At 41.5% G+C, this 25,155-nt stretch overlaps 1 protein-coding gene across 1 annotated transcript in view; it reads left to right on the top strand.

Annotated features, from left to right (window-relative positions):
* The window catches only part of LOC126235812 (uncharacterized), a 114,757-nt gene that overhangs the window by 23,456 nt on the left and 66,146 nt on the right, over positions 1 to 25,155 (top strand). Inside the window, exon 4 of the mRNA XM_049944653.1 lies at positions 10,457 to 10,698. Within this exon, the coding sequence (XP_049800610.1) occupies positions 10,457 to 10,698 (242 nt within the window). The remainder of the gene's footprint in view (positions 1 to 10,456; positions 10,699 to 25,155) is intronic.

The raw sequence follows: 25,155 nt of genomic DNA, 5'->3' as shown, positions 1-25,155 counted from the left end.
GACCTCCCCATTGGCTCCTGCGATTGCACACCTCCGTATGGAACATTTCAAGGAGGTGGCCCTTCATAATGCCAGACAGAAACCAAAGCACTTCTTCTGCTATGCCGATGACACTTCTGTTGTGTGGGGACTTGGCAAACAGGCACTAGATGAGTTTCTGGAACACCTCAACAGCATCCATCCAAACATCAAATTTACAATGGAAATGGAGGAAAATGGATGTCTCCCCTTCCTTGATATTTTAATTAAGAGGGAGGCAGGTGGTTCGCTAGGCCATGCAGTACATAGGAAGAAGACACGCACAGACCTACACCTTCATGCAACAAGCTGCTACCATCCAGCACAAAGACAAACAGTACTGACCACCGTGGTACATAGGGTGTGCACCATCTGCGACAAAGACAGCCTACCATCCGAGCTGCAACACCTGAGGGAAGTCTTCCAACAAAATGGCTACAGCGAAACGCAGATCAACAGGGTTCTTAAAAGGAAGAAGGAAGCAGTGAGAACCCCAGAAGAAGAAGGTGAAGAAGAAGGAGACAAACGACTCGCGTTCCTTCTGTAGTAGGCCATGCAGTGCATAGGAAGAAGACACACACAGACCTATACCTTCATGCAACAAGCTGCTACCATCCAGCACAAAGACAAACAGTACTGACCACCTTGTACATAGGGTGCGCACCATCTGCGACAAAGACAGCCTACCATCCGAGCTGCACCACCTGAGGGAAGTCTTCCAACAAAATGGCTACAGCGAAACACAGATCAACAGGGTGCTTAAAAGGAAGAAGGAAGCAGTGAGAACCCCAGAAGAAGATGACGACGAAGAAGGAGAGAAACGACTCGCGTTCCTTCTGTACGTGGGTCCACTCTCGGCCAAAATTGCTCGACTTCTGTGCAAATACAATATCAGAACCATTCTCCGACCACCACCGAAGACGAGGGAGCTCCTAGGTTCTGCTAAAGATGCGCTGAAACGTAACACACCAGGAGTATACAGCATACCATACGAATGCGGAAAACAATTCATTGGGCAAACACAGCGCTGTGTATCTAAACGCTGCGAAGACATATCAGATGTGTGCGACTAGGTCACACAGAAAAATCAGCCATAGCAGAACACAGCATAAATGAAGAACACACCTTCAACTTTGAAAACACAAAGATATTGTGCCACACATCTGGCTTCTGGGAAAGCGTTATCAAAGAACCCGTAGAAACAAGGATTCATGACAATCTGGTCAACAGAGATGATGGATACCAACTCAGCGCAGCATGGAACCCTGCAATAGCGGCAATCCGTCGGGAGTGCTCCTGTCAATGTCCTCTGCTGCGGATGCAGACAGAATGCTTACACAGAGAACCGAACGTGGTCGCCGAGGGCGACCGCCATCCCCACCACCGCATGCACGCCGCTGGTCCACCACAGCCACCCGAGGTGTAGTGGAGGGAGGTGACCGCACACATAAATAGCCCGCTCTCTGTGAATCTCGACACTTCGCCAGAAGATGGGTAGTGTGACACTTCCCGAAACGTCGTGAGATATCAACGCTACCACCCAGCTGGAGACCTGAGAAACCTTCATCAATAGTTTATGCTGGGAAAGCCTACAGTCACATATATCCATAAATCATCTTTGCTGTCCACTCTTCATTGTGGATTTTCCGGTGATGGCTGGGAAAATCGTGGAAGACACACAACCTTTGGTAGCAGGAGGACAGGCAGTTGGCATCGGCAGAGGTTGGGAGGGTCATCTGTGCCTCTTTCATATCTGTTACCAGGTTTCATCTCAATATTTAATTCATGCAAACCAAAATTCTTCTTTTCATGAAGATGAAATGGGCACTGTCATTCACCCCATTCTGTTTAACCTGCCAGCACTCCACCTACAGGCCATAAATGGCCCATCGGGACCATCGGATCGCCACGTCATCCTCAGAGGAGGATGCGGATAGGAGGGGTGTGGGGTCAGCACACTGCTGTCCTGGTCGTAATGATGGTATTCTTGACCAAAGCCGCTACTATTCGGTCGAGTAGCTCCTCAGTTGGCATTACGAGGCTGAGTGCACCCCGTAAAATGGCAACAGCGCATGGTGGCCTGGATGGTCACCCATCCAAGTGCCGACCACACCCGACAGTGCTTAACTTCGGTGATCTCGCGGGAACCGGTGTATCCACTGTGGCAAGGCCATCTGTTAAAACTACCTGGAAACATAATTGTACAGAGAATTTGTTTTAATAAATTTTACAGGAAAAAGCCAATACACATAAAGAGCTCTCACCTTTTTTATTAAACTGCCACGTGTAGCAAATGTTGTAGTATAATGCGAATTCATCATCTATGAAGTGAGATGGTGGCACAGGCAACAGCTCAGTGTAGCAAGCTAAGTGATAGCATTGTGGGAAGCCAGCTTGGCCAGAGATCGAAGACATTAGTAATACACCCTAGACGGATTGCGTTATCTTGGAACAGGAGAGTGAGATACCACTCCTCTTGACAGGTTTCCTGAAACTTTGTCAGTTTGTGAAAATTGTTTGCCACTGGACATCCCAGTGTAACATAGAAGGCTGTGGAACATTCTCACTCTGATAAGTACCGACATTGCCAAAAATAAATATAAGTTGCTAGTAAACGTTTACGATTTTTGTAATGTTTCTTGTGAGCAAAGCCTTTTGTCTCTTCATTGAATGAATATGCTCATGTCCATTAAAATCAGTGATGTTGATGAGGTTGAGCATTCTGGTACCATCACCATCATTGCTGTTGTCATCATTGTTTGTTAGGTAGTTACGTCATCTTTTGATCAGCCCCACGGTGACTGTTACGACATGGAATGTGTCAAGTACATAAGAAATGCACAGATAAATCAAGATTTTTTAAAGCTTAATATTTTTATTATATACCCCCTACCCTTAAATGGCACAAAAGCATATATTACAACTATAGATTTATTTATTCCTGTTCAAGAATTCACCTATGGTATAGAAGGAGTTGTCAAGGAGATATGATTTCCATTTATTTTTGAAACTATTACTGCTGTCTGTCAGACATTTTATTTCATCTGGTAATTTATCAAAAAGTTTTACAGCAGCATATTTTACCCCTTTTTGTGCGAAAGATAGGTTAAGTAGAGGATAGTGTAAGTCTGTCTTCTTTCTGGTATTATATTCATGAATGTCACTATTGTGTTCATTACAGCATAAATGTACTGTGAGACTGTTGTAAGAATTCCTAACCTTTTAAACTGATGCCTACAAGGTGTGTGACTATGAGCCCCACACATTATTCTAACCACTTTCTTTTGACCAGTGTATACTTTTTGCCAAAGTGTTGAGCTACCACAAAATATTATTCCGTAAGATATCAGAAAGTGAAAGTATGCAGAGTATTAACAAAGAGATAGAGCGGCTGGCCAGTACTTACCTCAGCTCAGTACAGCCGATAGATACACAAAAAACAGAACCGAACATTTACATTCCTAGCTTTCGGAACAAATTTTCCTTCATCAGGGAGGAGAGAGGGGAAAGAAAGGGAAGAAGGGAAAGTGGATTCAGTTACTCACAACACAGGTTATGAAGCAACAGGGAAAGGAAAACAGGGAGGGTAGCAAGGATGGAGGCATGGTTGTCAGAGGGAAGCCAAAGATATTCTACTGTAAGTACTGTGCCAGCTTCAAACCAAAGAGGATGCATACAGAAGTAAAGAGGTATATAGTATAAAGATAAACACAACTATGTAGGATGAAAAGATGCGTGAATGGCTAAAGAGGAAAGGGAAAGAGGAGAAGACTGAAGAGTAAATGGGAGTGAGGTTGTTTAACGTAGGTTCAGTCCAGGGGGATGGCGGGATGAAAGGATGTGTTGGAGTGCAAGTTCCCATCTCCGCAGTTCAGAGGGACTGGTGTTGAGTGGGAGAAGCCAAATGGCACATACTGTGTAGCAGGTTCCTAGGTCCCTAGAATTATGCTGGAGGGCATGCTCCGCTACTGGGTATTGGCCATCTCCTAGGTGGACAGTTCGTCTGTGTCCGTTCATGCGCTCAGCCAGTTTAGTTGCTGTCATACCAATGTAAAAGGCTGTGCAGTGCAGGCATGTCAGCTGATAAATGACGTGTAGTTTCACACGTGGCCCTGCCTTGAATTGTGTATGTTTTACCAGTAGCGGGGCTGGAGTAGGTGGTTGTGGGGGGGATGCATGGGGCAGGTTTTGCAGCGGGGTCGGTTACAGGGGTAGGAACCGCTGGGTAGAGAAGTCATCTACCCATGTGGCCATGATTGCAATTTCTTCATTGCTCCTTTTATGATATATACTTGGATCTGCCTTTGACTATAACATGCCTAGTTTTATCAAAGTTTTATGTAAACATTTATTCCAGCAATGGCCACTTTGCTTCAATCCACATGTGCTGTTCTTCAAATGCCAAATTCTTCTTTTCCCTTGATAAGGTTGCTTAACTTCATCAGATGGAATCACATATATTTCCTCTTGCAGCCTTCCATTTGGGTAGGCTGTTTTCACATCCATTTGATGAATTAATAAGTCTTCCCTTACTGCAAGAGCTAAAAGTTATCTTAATGATGAATACTTCACCACTGGTGAGAGAGTTTCATTGTAATCGATTCCTTCTTTCTGGGAATATCCTTTAACTACCAATCTGGCTTTGAATTTTGGTATTGCACTCTCAGGATTTTTAATATTAAACACCCATCTTGTTCTTTAGTGGCTTTTTATTTTCAGGCATGTCAACCCATTCATATGTATCATTATCCACAAAAGATTGCAGCTCCTTTTCAATAGCCTTTTTCCAATCTTGAGCATTTGAACTTGCTAAAGCTTCATCAGCTGTGATTGGTTCATTGTTGACTGTTTGGGCAGCATACATTTCATACTCTGGCTATTCTTTTGGTTTTGCTATATGTGAAGACCGCCTTAAACTGACTTCCTCTGTTGAATCTCCTTCCTCAATTTGATTCTCAGGTAGCACATCAGCTTCCTCTTTATTCTTATCTTCCTCTGTTTCAGCACTATCAACATCACGCTTGGTTGCATTACTGTATCATTTTGACTACTTTCCTTTATTTTAGGTCTACAATCCTATAAAAATTCTACGTCTCTACTACTTATCTTCTTATTCACAGGAGTATAAAATCTGTAGCGTTTTGAATCCTCACAGTAGCCAACAAAAATATATTTTTGAGATTTTGCATCCCATTTTCCTCTTAATGGTTTTGGAATCTGAACCATGGCATCACATCCAAAGACTTTTATGAGCTTTAGATCCAGTTTCTTCCCAGTCCATACTTCATAAGGTGTCTTGTGTCTCACAGCTTTGGTAGATTATCTGTTAATTAAATACACTGCTGTTGACACAGCCTCTGCCCAAAAACACTTAGGTAGCTCATCGTCGCTTAAGATACTTCTTGCCTTTTCTACAGTAGTTCTGTTGGCTCGTTTTGCAACTCCATTCTGAGGAGGACTGTAGCGAAGGGTAGTCGGATGCCTAATACCCATTCCATTCAACTGTTCCTTAAACTGTCTGTTTACATATTCTGATCCATTGTTTGATCTAATAATTTTAATTTTCTTCCCAGTCTGTCTTTCGACCATTTTGCAATAAACAACAAATACATCATTCACTTGATCCTAGCTACTTATAAAATAAACATACATGTAGCTAGAAAAATCATCTATGAATGTCAGGAAATAGAAGCTACCTCTTTAGGAGGTCCACAGAGATCTGAGTGTATGAGTTTCAAGACTTCGGTAGATCTGCTCTGACTCGATTTAAATGGCAATCTAGCCTGCTTCCCTTGCAAACACACCTCCCATTGGATGTTATTCATTCTATAATTTTCCATCCCAGTTGCCACATTCTCCAGTAAAGTCATACTTTTCCTATTCAAATGTCCAAGTCTCCTATGCCACAAGAAACCTTTTGCAGCATAAACCTAGTGATTTCATGTTTCAGCAGTATTTTGAACTGTATTCAATTAGTAAATACCTCTTACATTACTTCTAGTAGCTACAGTATCACCACAAGAGTCTATCACTTTGGCTCCCTCTATAGCTAAGATAACTTTATTACCCTTCTTTACTATTTCACTTACTGACAACAAGTTAGTTGCAATATTCTTTACATAATGTACATCATGAGCAGTAACAATTTCCTTTTCCCCGTTCACAAGCAAATTAAGACCCACTTTTCCTGCAAGTTCACACTTTAACTTAGATCTGTCAACTGTGGAATACCAATGTCAGTCCTTGACTGAACATCATACAAACCTGATGGAGCTTTGGTAATGCGCACAGATGCTCCTGAATCTAGGAACCATTCTGCTTGATTGTCACTCGCTTCATTAAAAGAGAAAAAAACCAGAAAATGACTTACCTTTATGGGTAGTCTTTCTCTCAAGACTACTAGAATTAACATGCTTCTTTTCTTTTATACATAACTTTTCATTACACTGTGAATCAATATGTCCAATTTTCTGGTATCTGAAACATATTATTGGCTTCTTCTTGTACTAAGAGTATAAAGCCGATGCTGTTTCTTTTTCTGAAGCATTATAATCTGGTTCATTCTTCATGTCCTGTATAATCTTTACTTTAACACTATCCGCTGTAATGGGTATTCCCAAACTTTCCAAACCCATAATCATTGGCGAATATTTCTCTGGTAGTCTAGCTAACAATAAAGTTCCAATCCATTCAAGCGCAACTTCAAAACCAATATTCCTCAGACGATTGGAGGTTGAAATTATTTTATTCACATATTCATCCACACTTTTACACTTACTCAATCTTGTGGTTATCAGCTGATGAAGTAATCCTACTTTTCTGGTTAAACCACCATCTTCAGATGAGTTTTTCAGTATGTCCCATACCTCTTTTGCTGACATAGCCTTTTCTATGTGAACATAATTCAATGGATCAATCAAAAGGATTAGTTTTGATTTCCCCTTCTGATCCTTAATCACAAAACTTGATTCCGTAGGTTACAATTTACTGTTTATGATTCCCCTTAAGTCGTCCAAGTGCAAAGATGCCTCAACGGAAAATTTCCAGGTCGCGTAATTTTTGCCCCCTACAAGCCACTCTATTTGCGGTATCTGTGTTGTACTCATTTAACAGTTATTTTTCTTCTTCATATAGCGTACACAATCCAACTTTATATGAACTTCCGCGCACTTTTTGTGCAAATACACATCACCTTAAAGCTTATTATTTTGCTTTAATCCAGTAGCTGGGCCCATAACCTGTCTTAGTTAATGCAGATTAACGCAGCTAAATGACAAGTAACAACTATTTAAGGTACAAAATAAACTTTAGCTTGATTCACACAACACCTATTAATACATTTGGTTATGCAAATATATTACGTTGCCCATCAACAATCACGGAACATGCGTATTCCACAGAGTCTAATGCACTCTGCACATCATATCTTGTGCGCCACTATGCACGCTGGAAAATGTTTGTTCACATATCCCCAACAATTTTGTAAGTTAATCAGTTGTGCATTGTGATCTGATTATCCATTTATCACAAGGAAAGGATGTGTTAGTTTTACATCCTCTTGCTGTACAAATGCATTATCTATTAGAGTGCTAATGTTTTACCGTCTTAAGAGCTGTATGTGTAGGAAAATTGATCTTTGATTGTAAGTTATATGTCATTAACAACTCTTCTAGTTCACTTTACCTATCAGAATTGCTTAGAACGTTTACACTGAAATCACCATAGATTAATAACTTCTTCATTTTGTCTCACAGACAGCATAATAGGCAGTCTGACTATTTTATGAACAGCTCCCAATCTTCTACTAGTGTGGACCTGTAAACTGTTGCTAATATCAACACTGTATTATTTAGCTGTAGTTCACATGCACAAATTTCAAAGTGCTGATCGACTCAAAACTGTACCAAACTGTAGAAGGTTGTTTCCTGCTCACCCAACTATAATTACCTGATCTTCCTTCTCAAAGTCCCTGCAGATCTGATCTAAGTTTTCTGTCACCTGCCTAAGGCTAGCACTTGGTTTCACAAAACTTGTGACCTGGTACCCTGCACCTAATTTCTTCTGAATCTGCTACCTACACTCCTCCCATGACTGTTACCTAAAAGTAGAATTCTTCTTTTCCTGTTCTGATGTGATCTCGATCTGTCTTTTTTCTTTAAGCTAATATTATGCTTCAGCCTACATTCAACTACATGTGGATGAGCCCCTTCCTCCACTACTTCAGATAGCAAGCCAAACTGATTTCCTAACTGAAATTCAAAAGTTTTTTCAACAGTGTCCTTTTTTTGCCAATTGCTTGCTACCTTTTCCCAGCACCCCATCTCGTTTTCCTGCCTTAGCCTTCATAATTCCAAATTCATGGTTTCTAATTCAGCCTTAAGGGCACAAAGTTTTGCGTCCCATTCAGCAAGTTTTCTGTCCTCTACATAATTCGCATTGTCATGGAAGAGCCTCATTATATAGCCCTGCTTCTTCACCACTACATTCACCCCAGTGAAATGATAACCTACGGTCTTCACAGAAGACCCCGTCCATCAGATTTCTGCAGCAACCACCACATTTGTCACACATGGTTGATAGAAAAATTTACACAAAAGCAGAAAATAACTTGGCACAAGAGCACTGAAGTTTAGTAACCTGTGCTAATATGTAACTAAACGCTAATGTAAACAAACCTTTAAACTTACTTTTGAAACTCTATATGACAGACCCGAATTAATTTAACTTTGAACTGCTAAGTCTAGTCAAAGAAATAAAAATCTACACTTGCATGAATTTTACACCTAAAATGTAAGCAAAGCTATCGACTACTGGCCTTTATGAAATACTTTCTTTTCAATCTAAATAAGCTCAGAAAAGCAAAACCTTCATTGGATAGCCTAGTGAAGAAGTAAATGCACTAGTCTAAAATGTAATATTAACTAAATTATCTCTTATTCCAATATTAATCACTTAACTTAGCGAGAGCTTCGTGGATGTGCATCTGCTAGAGATATTACATTGCTCATCTGAGAAGCACACCAACACTGTTCATAGTTAGGGTAAGTAGAAAAATAGGTAGCTACCAAGCACTGTCTGAATACAGCCAGGAAAAACCCTTACTACTGTTTTTGAGTCTGTGTTATAATGTCTTGTATGAATGTTGCAAAAGCCTGAAGATGACTCTAAAGCGCTTTATCAAAGAGCAGCAGAGTTTTGATGATGAGATCGCCTGGCCCAGACAGTGCTTAGGAGCCTCAGTAACATTTCTTACATCAGGAAAGTTCAATCAGCATGACAATATAATTACATGAACTATAAATATAAAACTATATAAAGTGGGAAGAATCTGTAAAGTTTCTGTTTAAGCAACTAAATAATTCTCCTTGTTGCACCTCTGACCCCCTCCTGCCCTCCCCCTCCACTTGGTGTTGATAACTAATAGTCACAGAACTGACATAATGTTTGAGCCTTTTTAGCACATTTTGTGTCCTGCAAATGAAACAATATTGTACAGAATATCCAGCCATTACTGAATTAATCATATTTAAAATATGAAAAGATAATCAGGCTTCACTAACTATTGTAAACAGTAATGTGAGAGAAATTTCCAGCTTCAAGGGAGTTAAGGAATGAGCAGGAAAGAAGTATGTAACGAAGTATTGCTAAGACATATTAGTTAATGGAAAATCCAGGTTGGAATATCAACAATGGTGAAAATAATAGATTTCCTTATACTGTAAAGATGCACATTGAATTGCAGAAAGGCACAATGAAAAGACTGTTACAGTCTGAGCTTTCAGCCAACACTGTCTTCAGAAAAGAAAGAAAAACATATACGTATCACACACAAGCACACAAAAAGTGCACAATTACTATCTCTGTCCGCTGTAGCCAGACTTCTCTGAAGAAGGCTTTGGCTGTAAGTTCAGTGTGTAACAGTCTTTTCGTTGCACGTATCTGCAACTCCCACAAGTCATCTTTATGGTGGGTAGCACTTTATCCTTTTCATAATAGTTGAAATATACAATCGCTGGAAATGCTAAATCGTGACTAGCCATCCGAACTGATTCTTGGTGCTACGCGTGAAAGGCTCTCACTTGTTCAGCATGTTCTTTAGTCACTCTTGGTTGTTACAGTCTCTTCCCTTTGTGTACAGGTATACAAACAAAACTGTTTGAGTTGCTCTTTCATTTGATGCATTATTTATATTTGTAAGATGAACATAATAAATGCTACAAAGCCCTAAACCTGTATATTCGTTTTGAAACACACTGTATTAAACCTGCTTCTGTATGTCCAGACATTACACTTTCTTTTCTCCAAATCTGGGCATTTACAGCTGATTTTTATCTGTGCATAATGTAATCCATATTGTTGATTTGTGGCATTTGATTTAGATCTTAGTTCTGACACTTTGAGATACAGAGATTTAACTTTATGTTGTTCTTGTTTCCAGAGCTACTGAATGGCAAGATGAACATGTCACAGCCAGGGAATGCAGACATCAGTTCTGTTGTGTCTAGTTCACAAGAAGTTGAACACACTGTTGAGCTTTCTGCTCCAGACAGAGATTATGTATTGAGTAATAACAGACACACACTTACCTATTGGTTTGTTGACTGTATCTACTATGGCCACTCTACAGATTTCAAGTTTCACTACAATTATTCACAACCTGGAGTTGAGCACGATGTGGAGGTTTGCAAAACATGTTTAACACATTCTGCATGCAATTTTTAGCTTGTAGAAGGAGGCATGTGCAACAGAGACTTGATGTGTTTTGTTTTAATTTGCCATGGGTACACCAGAGGCGAGTATTATGTACGTTTTAGACTTCTGGAAAGCCTTTGACATTGTTGACTTCAACATTTTGCTTGCTAAACTTAGCAGGCTAAATTTCTCGGCCATTGCAGTGCAATTGTTTTGCTCATATCTGATGTCTCACCAGTGATGTATCGTGCGCAGCACCATTAAACCATTATGTCCTGAATTTTTTTTTTCAAAAAGTACGAAAAATGTTCATAACCATAACTAGAGAGATGCCTGTAACTAAAAACTATCAATACTTTTCTTTTCACACTTCTCGCTTTCTCCCAACAGTGCTTTGCCATATGGCAGTTCTGGGTCATACAGAGGAAAATAATACTCCAAGAATTTTTCAATCCATACTAGCTTTTATTGCATACAGACACGATAAATTTCATTATTTGCTTGAAATATGAACATACAGAAATATCGTACATGTGTTTAGAACCTTTTTTAAATTTTGAAATGGTAATTTTGAAAACATTCTATGCATAGTACAGTTTCACAATCTGAGCATGCAGTTCGACCGATTGTGGAGCAGTTTTCACCAGCACATCTCCTTTTCTTCTCAGTTGAAACTGGACAATGGTTAAGTCCATCATAACGTAGATTTTCATAAGTTGTATCTTGTAATGCACGCCTGCGACCTGGGCCTTTGGATTTTTCTCCATAGTGATTGCAGTAGTAGATGGCAATGTGGTGGCGAAATTCTAAGTGAGATATGGTAGGATGGGTAATTCTATGTAGCTGCCATGCATTATGCACACACACATCAACCAACCATGATGCAACTCCACCTTTTTTTACCATGATTCGTGGTTTGATAAAGGTTTACATTCAGGTCCATTTGGTCCATGCCTCCCAGTGATCTGTTGTATTCTAACACTGATTTTGTTTTGTGTTCTCCGGAATAACACTGCACCAACGAAATGGGATTCTTTCCATATGATTTCTGTGCAACATTTACAACAGCATTATGTAACCATTTGGTGACAATTATACCAGTGTCCTCCATTTTGATAAAAGTAACATATCCTCTTGACCTTTTCTTTAGAACTGTTTTGCTTTCAAGTGGACAGTTTTTCGGAATTCTGTTCTCACAGATATTTCCTGTTCCATAGAACTCATGAGCTTTCAGCTCTGCTAACAATGGAAATCCAGTAAATAAATTATCAAAATAAAATGAGAACTGGAGCTGCTGGACAGCTGTTTCAAACTCATTGATAATAGTCACAAGTCATACTTTTGAATCGTTCGTGGATTTTGACCATGGTATATTTTGAAATTTATTAGGTAACCTGCTTGTGTGCATAAAGACCAAACCTTGTATCCAAATCACAGTGGTTTTCTCTTTATAAACTGCTTACAGCCATGACGTCCGAAGTACGCTATCATACTTTTGTCATATGAAAGATTCTGCTTGGGATGGAAATGTGTTGCTTATTTGCTTTCAGATGGTCTGTAATGGGATGTAATTTCCACATTTTATCCCCCTCACTTCCTTTTTTCTGACTGCCCTCAAAGTTAAGAAACTGCAGTATCTGTTGAAAGCTGTTTCTTTCCATAGCGTTTGAGAACATTTCATTCTTTAGATCACCATCATTGCTCCAAAATGATCATACACATGGGTGATAGTTGAAGCCAGTTACAAGTAAAATGCCAATAAAGACTTTCAACTCTTCCATGGTAATGTTTGGATTAGGCTTCCCAAGAAATATAGCATACTTTCCTGACTCATCACAAATATTTTGTAATATAGCATCATGGAAAAATTTCTCAAATTGTTCATTGGGTGGCATTCCCAAACAATCCTGGTAATTAGCGGGAGGAAATACTGCAGTAATTGGTTCAGATTTGTCTTCTACCCATTTGAAATCTGCGTTCTTGTTGAATGATGGAATTGTACACATAGACCTTGTTGAGTGAACATGTTGTAACTTCACTGAAGGCTTGCAAGATTGCTTGTTCATAATATCTTCATTATTAGTACTCACAGATTGTTGAAAACATTCTAAAACTTTCCAAAATTTTGTCATCTATTCCAGTTTCTGCTTCCACATTTTGTTGTGATTTTATTTGTTCAATAGTCTCAATACGGCAGCCATTTTTCATAATTATTTCGCAACTATCTTTTAACTGTCCACGGCACACATTATCTGGTAACCCACCTTCTTCATCTTCCTCGTCATCACCTCCGCTAACAACTCCATCTTCGGTTTCAGGGGGTTGTAAATACAATGCTGTTGGCTCGTCATCTTCATCCATAATTTTCTCTAAGTAATCAAGGGCTTCTTTCAGTTAAATGGGCCTAAAATAACATGAAAACAGAGAGAAAGTTATTCATCTATTGTAATCAAGCTTTAGTTCTAAATAAAACTATTCAAAACGCCATAAAATATGTAATAGCATACCAAAACTGTCGACAATAGGGAGAAGTGCAGTATGACCTAACATTGCCATATGGCAACAAAAATACAATATACCATAAAACTACTTTTAAAATACAATTTTTTTGGAAAATGACAATACTGAAATAAAGATACATATTTCAACAAGAATCTCCAATAGGTATCATTCTGCATTGAATAAGTAAATAATTCAAAAGTAACTTTTACATTGCCTTATATGAGGGATCATCTTTCTCCGACATCATGCTGACTTTCCAAGTCTTCTCTCACTGATGGCAAAGCAACAACTGACCCAAGCATGTACCAGACGCCTGCTCGAGTTTCCAACAGTGAAATTCCGATGCAATTATCTGTGACGCAAGAAGCGTGTAGTGCCGATTCGCGGAAACGACAACGTTTGCGCTGCATTGCCACATGGCAATGCTGGGATGATTCGGGTTAAGTCACAATGGAGGCAGGTAGTATCAGTTGTCCCCCAGGGTTCGGTATTAGATCCTTTTCTCTTTTCACTGTGTGTCAATGACATGTCATTAGTTTTGCCCTACTGCAGACACCACATTTATGCTGATGACTTCCAGTTGTATCTACGTAAGTGCAAAACCAGTAAACCTCAAAATGGCTATCAAGAATCTCAAAGCATCAGCATCCCTCCATACCCTACAAAAGTATAAAAAGATCTCCCTCTGGACCATAAAAAGAAACTTGTGCAAATGCTTATACTACCATTTACTGATTACAGCGATGTTATCCTGCAAGATCTTCTTAGAAGAGTTCATGGTGTCTTGAACTGGGTATGAATGCCTATGTTTGTAATATCTGTGATGTTCGACTCTTCGATCATATTTCACCAACATAAGCACAGTTATCCTGGCTGCAAGCAGAGAAGTGGAAAGATTTCCATACCCTCTGTCTTTGTCTTACTGTCTCTCATATCTCTCCTCCACCTTAACACTCTTGTTTGAACAGCATGGCAGAAACACCTGTTCTCAGTGGAACAAAATCCTTTGTGCCCTGTTCTATTGTTAAGCCCCTTCTTTGAAGCCCTTTTTCAGTAACAGGAACCCACTTTATATTAACCTCCTGCATTACACTAGAGAACTGAATCACATCTGCAGCTTCAGAAGAAAGTTAATGAAATATCTTTTAAAACAAAAATAATGACTGCCAATGACCCTGTAAACCTGTGTTACCCCTGTAATGTTAGCGCAGATTACTGTGGTTGTAGATGCGCAGTTGGCCTGGCACATGAAGGGTGAGTGGTAGCGGTGGGGGTTATGGGCAGACACTGTAGGGGAATTGTCGAGTGCTGGAGGGGAAGTGCCATTCTAAACTGAAGCCTACTCTCACATTTCCTGTAAATATTAAGTGGAGCCCATACAAGGCCACACTTGTATGGTGACCATTCAAAAATATCTGTCACCTCTGCTTTGGTTAGCATATAAAAGGAAATCTGCTGAGAACACAATGATTTATTTTCACCAGGATTGTTAACCATTTGCACTTTCAGAGAAGTGTAATGAATGGCGAATTTTGAGTAAAACCTACACATTTCTTATGCCGTCATGTTAGAATTTTCTTCTTTTGCTAAAACACAGTGGAGTTTACAAAGTGTCACCTCACTAACATGTTGTGCAGACACAGTTGTGAGAGGATTCTGTGACAATTGTTAAGTTTATGACTGAGGAAAATGAGGACAGTAGCTTACAAAAAAAGCTCATCATCAGTGCAAAATAAACATGTAATATCTTTACTTATGCTGTTCCAAAATGCATAGCATTTTTTGTTTCACCAGCTGCCGATGGCCCTTAAGAATTAGTCTCTCATCGGAAAAGTCTTTAGTTAGTGGAATAATACAGCAGATAATGAAATTTTGCATAATAACCCTGTGGCAAAATATTCTCCTCTTTGCATGGTAGGCGGTGACCATGCAGGGATTGCACTGTTGGTGCCGGAGCTGAAAACTCCTATGTATGCCAAGGAGTATGTGCCAGCCGTGACTGGGGCATGGGGACTCCGAGCAATCGATTACTGGCCAGGTAGTTGCTGGGGCTGTGTGGCGCCCATGGGGAGAGGCCCTGTTTGGAGAGGATGCCACTACGGCGGCTGAGCCGCAAAAGAAGTTACATCCCACTGGCAGCCATACGGCCTGAGCATTATCTATGGAAGGGAAATCCTCATTTAATGTGGAGAGATACAAACCTAAAATATTCTCTTCCTTAGCTACGACATGGAGGAACATAGGGCTAAGTGGCAAGCAGAGAAATAGTGCCCCCAGTACTTGGTTTGCATTAGAACTGATGGGGATTCCTTCTTGGTCACAGGCTCTTATTGTTTGTGGAGAACATAGAAGACAAGTTGAGGGAAGTGGCAACCATCTCTAAAGTGAAAAGTGGGTCAGTTTTAATCAAAACAGCATCCCCTGCCCTGTCACAAGTGCTGCTCACTTGTAACAAGCTGGGTGACATAATGGTGACTGTCAGTACCCATAATAGTCCAAATATTATTTTGGCCATCATTTTTCACTGAGACCTGCTCTTGCAATCTGATGAGGAGTTATGCACCAACTTGGAGCAAAGAGATGTGCATTTTGTCTGCGATGTACAAAGTATATAGGGGGCCAGAGGACAGTAAAGGGCTGCTACCAGTGCTTTCATCTTGGCTTTTGAGGGCCTGAAAAGGTCAGTGATGGTATACTTATGCGGTGTGAAATTGTATGTGCCCCCCCTCCCTTCCCCCCTACCTGCCATGCGGTGCTTCAAGTGTTTGAAATTTCGACATATGTCTTCGTGTTGCAACCTGTATCATCTGTGGCAAGCATCATTCTCCCTGGGCCAGTTTGCACCAATATGGTGCAAACTGGCCCAGGGAGGATGATGCTTGCCACAGATGATAGAAAAGAGAGAAAAGAAAATACAAGTATATAAGAATCTCGACAAACTAACTTATCGAGAGGCCAAGAACAAGTACGAACAGTAGCACCTGGCATGGATAACAGTGTCATACGCTACAGCTAGGATATCACCCACTTCTGTGTGTACAGCTCCTGCAATGGGCCCTCAGGGCCGCTCAACAATGTCTGCTCCCCTGTGGTTTGGTGCTCTCCTCTCGCTGCTTCCTCACCCACACCCAATTTGAGATTGTTGGCTTCTCACCCACTGGTGATACGGATTCCCACCTCCCAGCCAGAGAAAAATCACCTTCCTCTGGCTTCTATCACCAGGAAGGGGTTCCTTGGGACACTTAATTTCAAGGTTTCTGCCAGTTTACAACTGGACACCAGCCAGTGACTGAGGGAGCCACAGGCTGCTGCTCGCAGGGCTTCGCAATCATCATCATTAATTGAAACTGATACAGAGAAGCCCACGCAATCATCCAAATCCTCTAAGGAGAGGAAAGATGATGATGAAGAAGAAGAAGAAGAAGAAGAAGAAGAAGAAGAAGAAGATTCCGGTAGCCCCCAGGCCACGAGATTGTGCTTGTTCCCCTCCTGAAGACAAGGTGGAAATTCTGTCAGTCCCTGAGGCCCCAGGTCGCACCACACAACTGAACCTGAAACCTATGTGTGTTGATGCCATAACGCCTCATCCAGTGGCAGAAGGTGACCCTAGGGCATAACCGGCCGCCTTGGTCCCTTCACAGTACATTATTTTCCAGTGGCATTATAGTGATTTTTTCCACCACATGGTTGAACTACATCACCCTTTCAGCACTTCCCCTGCCCTCTACATTGCCCTTCAGGAGATTTGGTTTCCAGCATCACGGACCCCAACCTCTTCATGAATTCTGGGGATATAATAAGAATTGTGCTACCTATGACATGGTGTTGGGCGGAGTTTACCTGGACACAGTATATAGCAAACTTATGCCTCTTAACATGCCATTGGAGGCTTTGGCTGTTCGGATAAGTGCACTTCAGGATATTGCCATCTTCAGTGTTTACCTTCTTCCCAGTGGTGGAGTGTCCTAGAACATGTTTGCCTTGGTTTCTTAGCTCCCCCCACCTTTTCTAAGCTTGGGTGATTTCGACACCCATAACCCCATCGTGGGGTGGAACCATGGTCAATGGCTACGATAAAGACCTCAAAAATTTACTGGCACAACTTGACCATTATTTCTTGAATACTGGTACCCCCACATTGTGGCACATGGAACAATCTCAGCTATTGACCTTGTCTTCTCTCATTCCTCCACTGGAGGATCCACAATGACCTGTGTGATAAGTGACCACATCCCGATCTTCCTGTCCCTCCTTCAGTCTCACTTCCCTGAACACCTGCCCAGCCCGCATCTCGTGGTCGTGCGGTAGCGTTCTCGCTTCCCACGCCCGGGTTCCCGGGTTCGATTCCCGGCGGGATCAGGGATTTTCTCTGCCTCGTGATGGCTGGGTGTTGTGTGCTGTCCTTAGGTTAGTTAGGTTTAAGTAGTTCTAAGTTCTAGGGGACTGATGACCATAGATGTTAAGTCCCATAGTGCTCAGAGCCATTTGAGCCAACACCTGCCCAGATGGGCTCTCAACAGTGTTGACTGGGGTACTTTGACCTCTACTGTTGCCCTCAGCTCCCCACTGCATTCAGTTATCAATGAGGCAGTCCAGAATACAAATACAGCCATTTTTTCGGCAGCTGATTTAGCAGTCTCCTTTTCCTTGGGACTGATTTGATGAAAGACAGTACCTTAGTGGTCATCAGAAATAATAGGGACCATTACAAATCATAGGCAGGCTCTCCAATGCCATAAACAGCAACTCCCTACCTGGGTCCACCACTTAATAGAACAATAGGAGTAAGAATGCTAAGATTGCTATGTTTCAAACATTGGACCATGTACCACTCCTTCACAGATTTGGACAAAGATCAGTTGTCTCTACAGATACCAGACACCTGCTATTGTACCTGGTATTACCTTGAATGGCACTGTCTGCACTACCCAGAAGCTGTAGCCAAACATTTTGCTCTGATTTATGCTCTGCGTTAGAAGATCATCAACCTGCTTTTCATGTCCTAAATCAGCAGGTGGAGCGAAAGCAATTATCTTTTACTACACGCCACCTAGAGCCATATAATGCTCCATTCAGTGAGTCGGGATTCATCAATGTCCTAACCGCCTGCCCTCATACAGCCGCAGTACTAGACCACATCCACAACCAAATGCTCAAGCACGTTTCAGTGGATTATCAGCATCATATCCATGCCATCTTTAACCACATCTGAAGCTTGGGTGAGTTCCCATCACATTGGCGAGAAAGCATCGTTGTCCCAGTACTGAAACTGGGTAAGTGCCCTCTAGAGATGGATAGCTATCGCCCAGATAGTCTCACCAGTGTTCTCTGTAAGTTACTTGAATGCATGGTGAGCTATTGGCTGTGCTGGCTCCTTGATCCTTGGGATCTTCGGGCTCTGTCTCAGAGTGGTTTTCGCCAAGAATGTTCCACTACTAATAATCTGGTATATCCAGAGTCTGCCATCTGGACAGCTTTTGCCCAACATCAACACTTTATAGCCATCTTCTTCGACCTGCAAAAGGCTTATGACACCACTTGGCAACACAACGTCCTTGCTACCTTACACGAGTGGGGTCTCCGGGGTCCACTCCCAGCTTTATTCAGAACTTCTTGTCTCATCAAATTGTACAGGTTCAAGTTGGTACCTCCCCCAGTTCTCCCCTTATCCAAGAGAATGGGGTCCTGCACAGCTCTGTACTGAATGTCCCTCCCTTTTTAGTGGCCATCAATGGTCAAGCAGCAGCTGTGGGCTTCTCGGTATTACCCTCCTTGTATGTTAACCACTTTTGCCTCTACTGTTGGTCCTCTAGTGTGGATGTCCTAAGCGTCGACTGCAAGGTGCCATACAAAAGGCGCAAGCATGGCCCCTCACCCACGGATTTTGGTTTTCAGCTGCCAAGACTTGCGTCATGCACTTCTGTCGCTGTAGTACCATCCACCCTCAACCAAAACTTTACCTCGATGACTTACTACTCAATGTGGTGGACACTTATTGCTTCTTAGGACTGGTCTTTGATGCTCGGTTGGCACGGATCCCCCATCTTTACCAGCTTCAGCAAAACTGTTGACTGCATCATAATACGTTTCACTGCCTGAGTAACACTAGCTGGGGTGTGGATCATACCACCCTTCTGCAACTTTACAAAGCCCAGATACAATCCCGTCATGATTATTTTAGTCTGGCATACATTTGGCATTGCTCTCAGCGTTTCAGATACTGGATCCAATACACCACTTTCGTATTCAACTTGTGGGAGGAACTTTTCGAACTAGCCCTGTGAACAGTTTACTAATGGAGGACAGGGTCCCTCCATTGCGGATCAGGCACCAACAACAGCTTGTCAGTTACACTACACACATTCACAGCTCCCCTGAGCATCTGAATTACTGTCTCTTCTTTTCAAACACAGAAGTCTCTCTTGCAACGGCAACTGAGATCAGAGATTAGCATTGCAATCTGCGTCGGTCCTTCTCTCAACTCCAGTTGTTTCCTCTACCACGTGTTCTCCAGACCCACTCACATACACCTCCTTGGTGCATGCCTCAGCCACAGATTCATCTTGACCTATCACGAGGTCTGAAAGACTCGGTTGATCCTGCTACCCTCTACCACCAATTTTTCCCCATCCTTGGCACATCCTGGGTTTCAGAAGTAGTCTATACTGATGAGTTGATGGTTGCAGGTCATATAGGCTGGGCTTATACTCACGTGTTGTACTGTACCACACTCCTTGGCAGATGACTGTAGTGTTTTCACTGCAGAGACAAAAGATGCTCTTGAGCATATCCTTTTGGCACTGATAAGTCCTTTTGCATCTGCAGAGACACCTTGAGCAGTTTGCAAGCTCTCGATCAGTGTTATCCTCGCCATCCCATGGACATGGCTATTCACAATATTATTTATGGCTTTGAACAATGTGGATACTCAGTGACCTACGTCTGGATCCCAGGCCACATTGGGATCCTGGGGAATGAAGTCACTGATAGCCTGGCCAAACCGGCTACCAGTGAACCAAATCTTGAGATTGGTATTCTTGAATCAGATCTCTGATTGGTATTACGCCATCAAGTTTTGGGATCTGGAATACAGAATGGCTCCCTCTGACTTCATCAAACAAACTGTATGATAAAGGAGACTACGAATCTGTAGAGATCCTCCATGCAGGCCTCTTACGAAGGCTCTACAATTATGCATTGGCCATACTCATCTGATTCATAGTCATCTCCTCCATCACCAGCACCAACCCCACTGTCGTCGAGGTTCCCATTGGACAGGGTTCCCCATTTTGCTTAACTGTCACAACCTACCCAATCTGCAGTGGGCTCTTAGACATCCCTGGCTCGCTTCCCCTGGTGTTAAGAGATGATGCTCAGTGACCGTCTTAGTTTTATGTTTTACTTAGTTTTACATTTTATTCATGAAGGGGGCTTTTAGCACTCTCCTTAAGGGAGGACCACTGAACCTAATTGACCCATTGAGGGATTGGCAGAGCCTTCTGTTGCCTCCTCTGCCCAGACTGGGCTGCGGCTGCCTGGGCTCGGTGATCCATCCCGGCTCCCACTGTACATGCTCTTTTACTCTTCTTCCCCCCCTCTCGCATGGTCTGTTCTACTTGTTCATCTTTTGTCTATCTGTGCTTCTCTTGCCCTGTCCATGTTGCTAGTCTTTCCTTGTCAATTTATGAGTGGGGTACCTCTGGTAAGTGGCAGGGGGGTGGAGGATGTATGTCCTCTCACTGCACTCTGCTTTCGAAGGCTTCTGGCTGCTCCCCAGATGGAGCACCTCCCCTGTTGTTTTTCCTATGTCTTCCTCTCTTCTTTTCTGTCCCTTAAGTAGGCTTCGTTGCCCTTTGGTAGACCTTTGGGTTTTCTTCCCCTGGATTTGCATTGGTAGGCCATCTCTGATGTCCAGTCCTGTAGATCTGTCTGTTCAAGAAAGAAGGGACTGATGACATAATAGTTTGGTCCCTTTAATCCAACCAACTAATGTGTTTCCTTAAACGAACTGGTAGACACGTATGCCTACACTACCACAATTCTCTCTTGAAGAGGATACGTCTTGTTTACTACACACGTCTTAACAAAGTTGCTGAGGCTTTCATATTGATAATACAAAACATAGTCATAATAGCTTCTAAACAGTAGATGACAACTGACAGGTGGCAATGAGCAGTCTAGTACTCAGGGCCAGTTTTTCATGTGCCACCTTGCAGAACTACACTTGAGCTTTAGTGCATCTTTTTATGTACTTACTATATTAACAGGCTCATGAAATTTAATGAAAAAGTCTTGTATAATATTACTATAAATGTGAGCAGCTACTTCTTCGGCAGGAACTTATGTTAGTCACTAAATGTGCAGTAGTACAAGGACCACACGAAATTCATCATCAGCTTACTTTGTGTTTAGACAGCAGTACACTGTTTTAAATAAAATGTTTTATCACAGTACATAAGTGTCCCTTACCCATTTTGACAAAGTGTACGTCACTGATCTTGTAACACAACAGTTAGTGAAAAACTGCACCTTGCATTCATTTGAAGGTTTGTATGAAATTGTCACAAGAATTGCATTTACCAAAATTTACTGGACGTATCAGTTCATGCTTGTTCATTTAGTAAGAAAGTAGTGACAACACAGTAAATAGTTACTACTCTCATGAAAATTGCATGAAACACACTTCTTTCTCGCGTGCAAAACTGCACCTGACTAAGCCTATTTCAAAATAGATCTAGCCTACAACTCTAACCTCCTCCTTTTCTTTAAAAATAAATAAATAAATAATTGAAAATGCAGCAGTCCCAAAATGTTCTCAAATGATTCTTAATTTTAGGGAGTGCAATGTTTTCAACACTTGACAGTTAACCTACGAGTTAAGAACTACTACCAAACATGAAGAGATACTTAATAAGCAACAAAATTGTGCTGTGGCTGCGTGTGGTTTTGCATTTACCCTCTATTGTTTCCAATAAGCATTTTGCTCCAGTCACACAGTACTTAATCCCTTGATAAATAAGAGGAACATAACATATTTTTTCACGTTTGATTTCCATAGCTTTAATGTCTTTGCAAAGAATTAAAAATTCACCTCTCTTGTGGTAGCAGCAGGCGCGCCTTGAAAATCAAGGATACCTACTGATTGAAAAATAGGAAACTGACAAACACACACTTACATGATATTGTTTCTGTGACAATAATATTGTCTTTATTAACAAGCACAGTTCTCACTTTTACCTTTGTTGTACAGCCCCCTTACACAGTTGGAATTGGCAACCTATGATTTCAGTTGACATGTTGCGATAATACGTTCATTACATGATTTACAGATTATCAATTTGGAAATCAAAATTTTAAAAAAAGTAAACTGTGTAACTGACTTCTATTGATATTTGACTTGATCTTACAACAAGAAGGTAATGAAATCTTTATTTTATTGAGTTGTAGTAATATTTCTTGAGGATCAGTTACAAATTCATCATAACTGAGAAAACAATTATCTGAGTTAAATAGTATCTGCGAATCCAGCATTGAATTGCTATCAAAGACTGCATCTAGGAAATTCTTTTTCTGTCTTATTCTGACTTAATTCCTCCTTTCTTGAAACTAACTGATTTTATGCTCAGCCAAAGTTACTGGGTTGCTTCGGCTTGTGTGGTTGCATTTATAAAGTATATTTAGGAAGATTAGTATAGACCACATACCTAATGAAAGCATCAAACTTCAAAGTGAGGTTCTGATAAACTACAGATACAATAAACTGCTATTAAAAATGAAAATAAGTTAACTGTTTTACACAAATCCACACTAGGTTCCACTAGTGCAGTCACAGTGGCCACAATTAACTTCAGTTCATCAGGATAATGAAAGGATAGAAAATTACGTAAAGTAAGCTAAATAACTCTTTTCAGTTATTATTATTATTCCAACCAGAACAAGAAACCTACATTTATTAGTACAGAAGTGCTTTCAGATGTGATATCAATTACAATACAGCAATGATTCATTGTAGTACATGGTAATATAACATTAAAAATGAAACAAACCAAGAGCAGACACTCCTTACTGTGTTACTGTGAGACAAACACAGAACTGTATATGGATCATATCACTGTAAGATACATTCATTTTCACTGTATACATGAAAAGCTGCTTTAAAAAATGGAAACTCTTTCTTAAAATACCATGTTGTTCTTAAGGAGGTGCAACTAGTTAACCTTTTAGAAATAATGTAGCAAAATCATCTGCCTAGAATTGCCCACTGGGCATCGAAGAGTAGTATGTCTGCGAACAAGATGGTTTCCAGAACATGCTGTGCTGCCTACTGCATGAAGTGAAGAAGAAGAAGAAGGGGTAATGGGTTAATTTATGTAGAACATTAAAACTTTTTGCAGTGCATATATGATTCTCTATTTATATGTGGCCTGTAATTGTAATTACATTAATCAGGCTTTAAATCATTTACAGGATATTTTGTTGTCTTTACTCATTCCACAATCAATATTTATTTTTATTTTGTCACATTTTTATTTCTTAACTGTTGTGTACAGCTCAGTTGTTGTAGAACTTAGATTCCAGTTTCCATTTCACTGTTTTCTGCAGAATCCCTCCCCTCCCATCTCATTCCTCTCCTATCCCTCCCCCTCCCTGTCCCTCTCCCCCCCCACCTCCTGCTCCCCCTCCTTTTCCTTTCTCCCTTCCCTCCTTTCCTCTCCTTTTCCTTTCTCCCTCCCCTCCTTTCCTCTCCTTTTCCTTTCTCCCTCCCCTCCTTTTCCCGTCCCCTTCCCCTTCCCATTCTATTATCCTTCCTCTGCTTTGGTGTTTGAGGTTCCTCTTTTTCTTCTTTCTTTCTGTGCACTACCAAAGGCCGGGCCATGCATTTGACACATAACAGGTGACTGGGTAACGCGTAATTCCCAGCCTGTGTTGACAGGTAGTGTTCGCACATACCCCCCCCCCCCCCCCCCCCCCATACAGGCCAGGGCCAGGGAGGTGTGATTACCTGAGCTGTTACCTTCCCAAATTGACAATTGGTCCCTCTGTCAGGTGTTCGGTAGGGGTGACCTGAAGTGGGAACTAAGGTGGGTGAGGCCCCATCTTAAGGGGGTCTTCCAGTTGGCAATCATGGGGGATATTCTTGCAATGAGCCAAACCTCTCTTCCTCAGTCTACCTGTATTAAATGTAAATGGAATGAGGCTAATGAATCAAAGACCCTCCTAGCTGCACCTCAGTTCCTCATGGTTTCGCGTACTGAAGACGGTTAGTCCTTTTCTATGGTAAATCCGTTTATGATTATGAAAGGTGTTGATGCAGTTGCTAGCCCTGTGAAATCCAGCTCTTGTTTATGCAGTGGCACTTTGCTTTTACAGGGTGTTTCAAAAATGACCGGTATATTTGAAACGGCAATAAAACCTAAACAAGCAGCGATAGAAATACACCATTTGTTGCAATATGCTTGGGACAACAGTACATTTTCAGGCGGACAAACTTTCGAAATTACAGTAGTTACAATTTTCCACAACAGATGGCGCTGCAAGTGATGTGAAAGATATAGAAGACAACGCAGTCTGTGGGTGCGCCATTCTGTACGTCGTCTTTCTGCTGTAAGCGTGTGCTGTTCACAACGTGCACGTGTGCTGTAGACAACATGGTTTATTCCTTAGAACAGAGGATTTTTCTGGTGTTGGAATTCCACCGCCTAGAACACAGTGTTGTTGCAACAAGACGAAGTTTTCAACGGAGGTTTAATGTAACCAAAGGACCGAAAAGCGATACAATAAAGGATCTGTTTGAAAAATTTCAACGGACTGGGAACGTGACGGATGAACGTGCTGGAAAGGTAGGGCGACCGCGTACGGCAACCGCAGAGGGCAACGCGCAGCTAGTGCAGCAGGTGATCCAACAGCGGCCTCGGGTTTCCGTTCGCCGTGTTGCAGCTGCGG

Source organism: Schistocerca nitens, chromosome 2 (genome assembly GCF_023898315.1).
Source record: "Schistocerca nitens isolate TAMUIC-IGC-003100 chromosome 2, iqSchNite1.1, whole genome shotgun sequence".
NCBI lineage: Eukaryota > Metazoa > Arthropoda > Insecta > Orthoptera > Acrididae > Schistocerca > Schistocerca nitens.
Note: the sequence above shows the minus strand (reverse complement) of the source record. Positions and strands in the feature narration are given on the sequence as shown.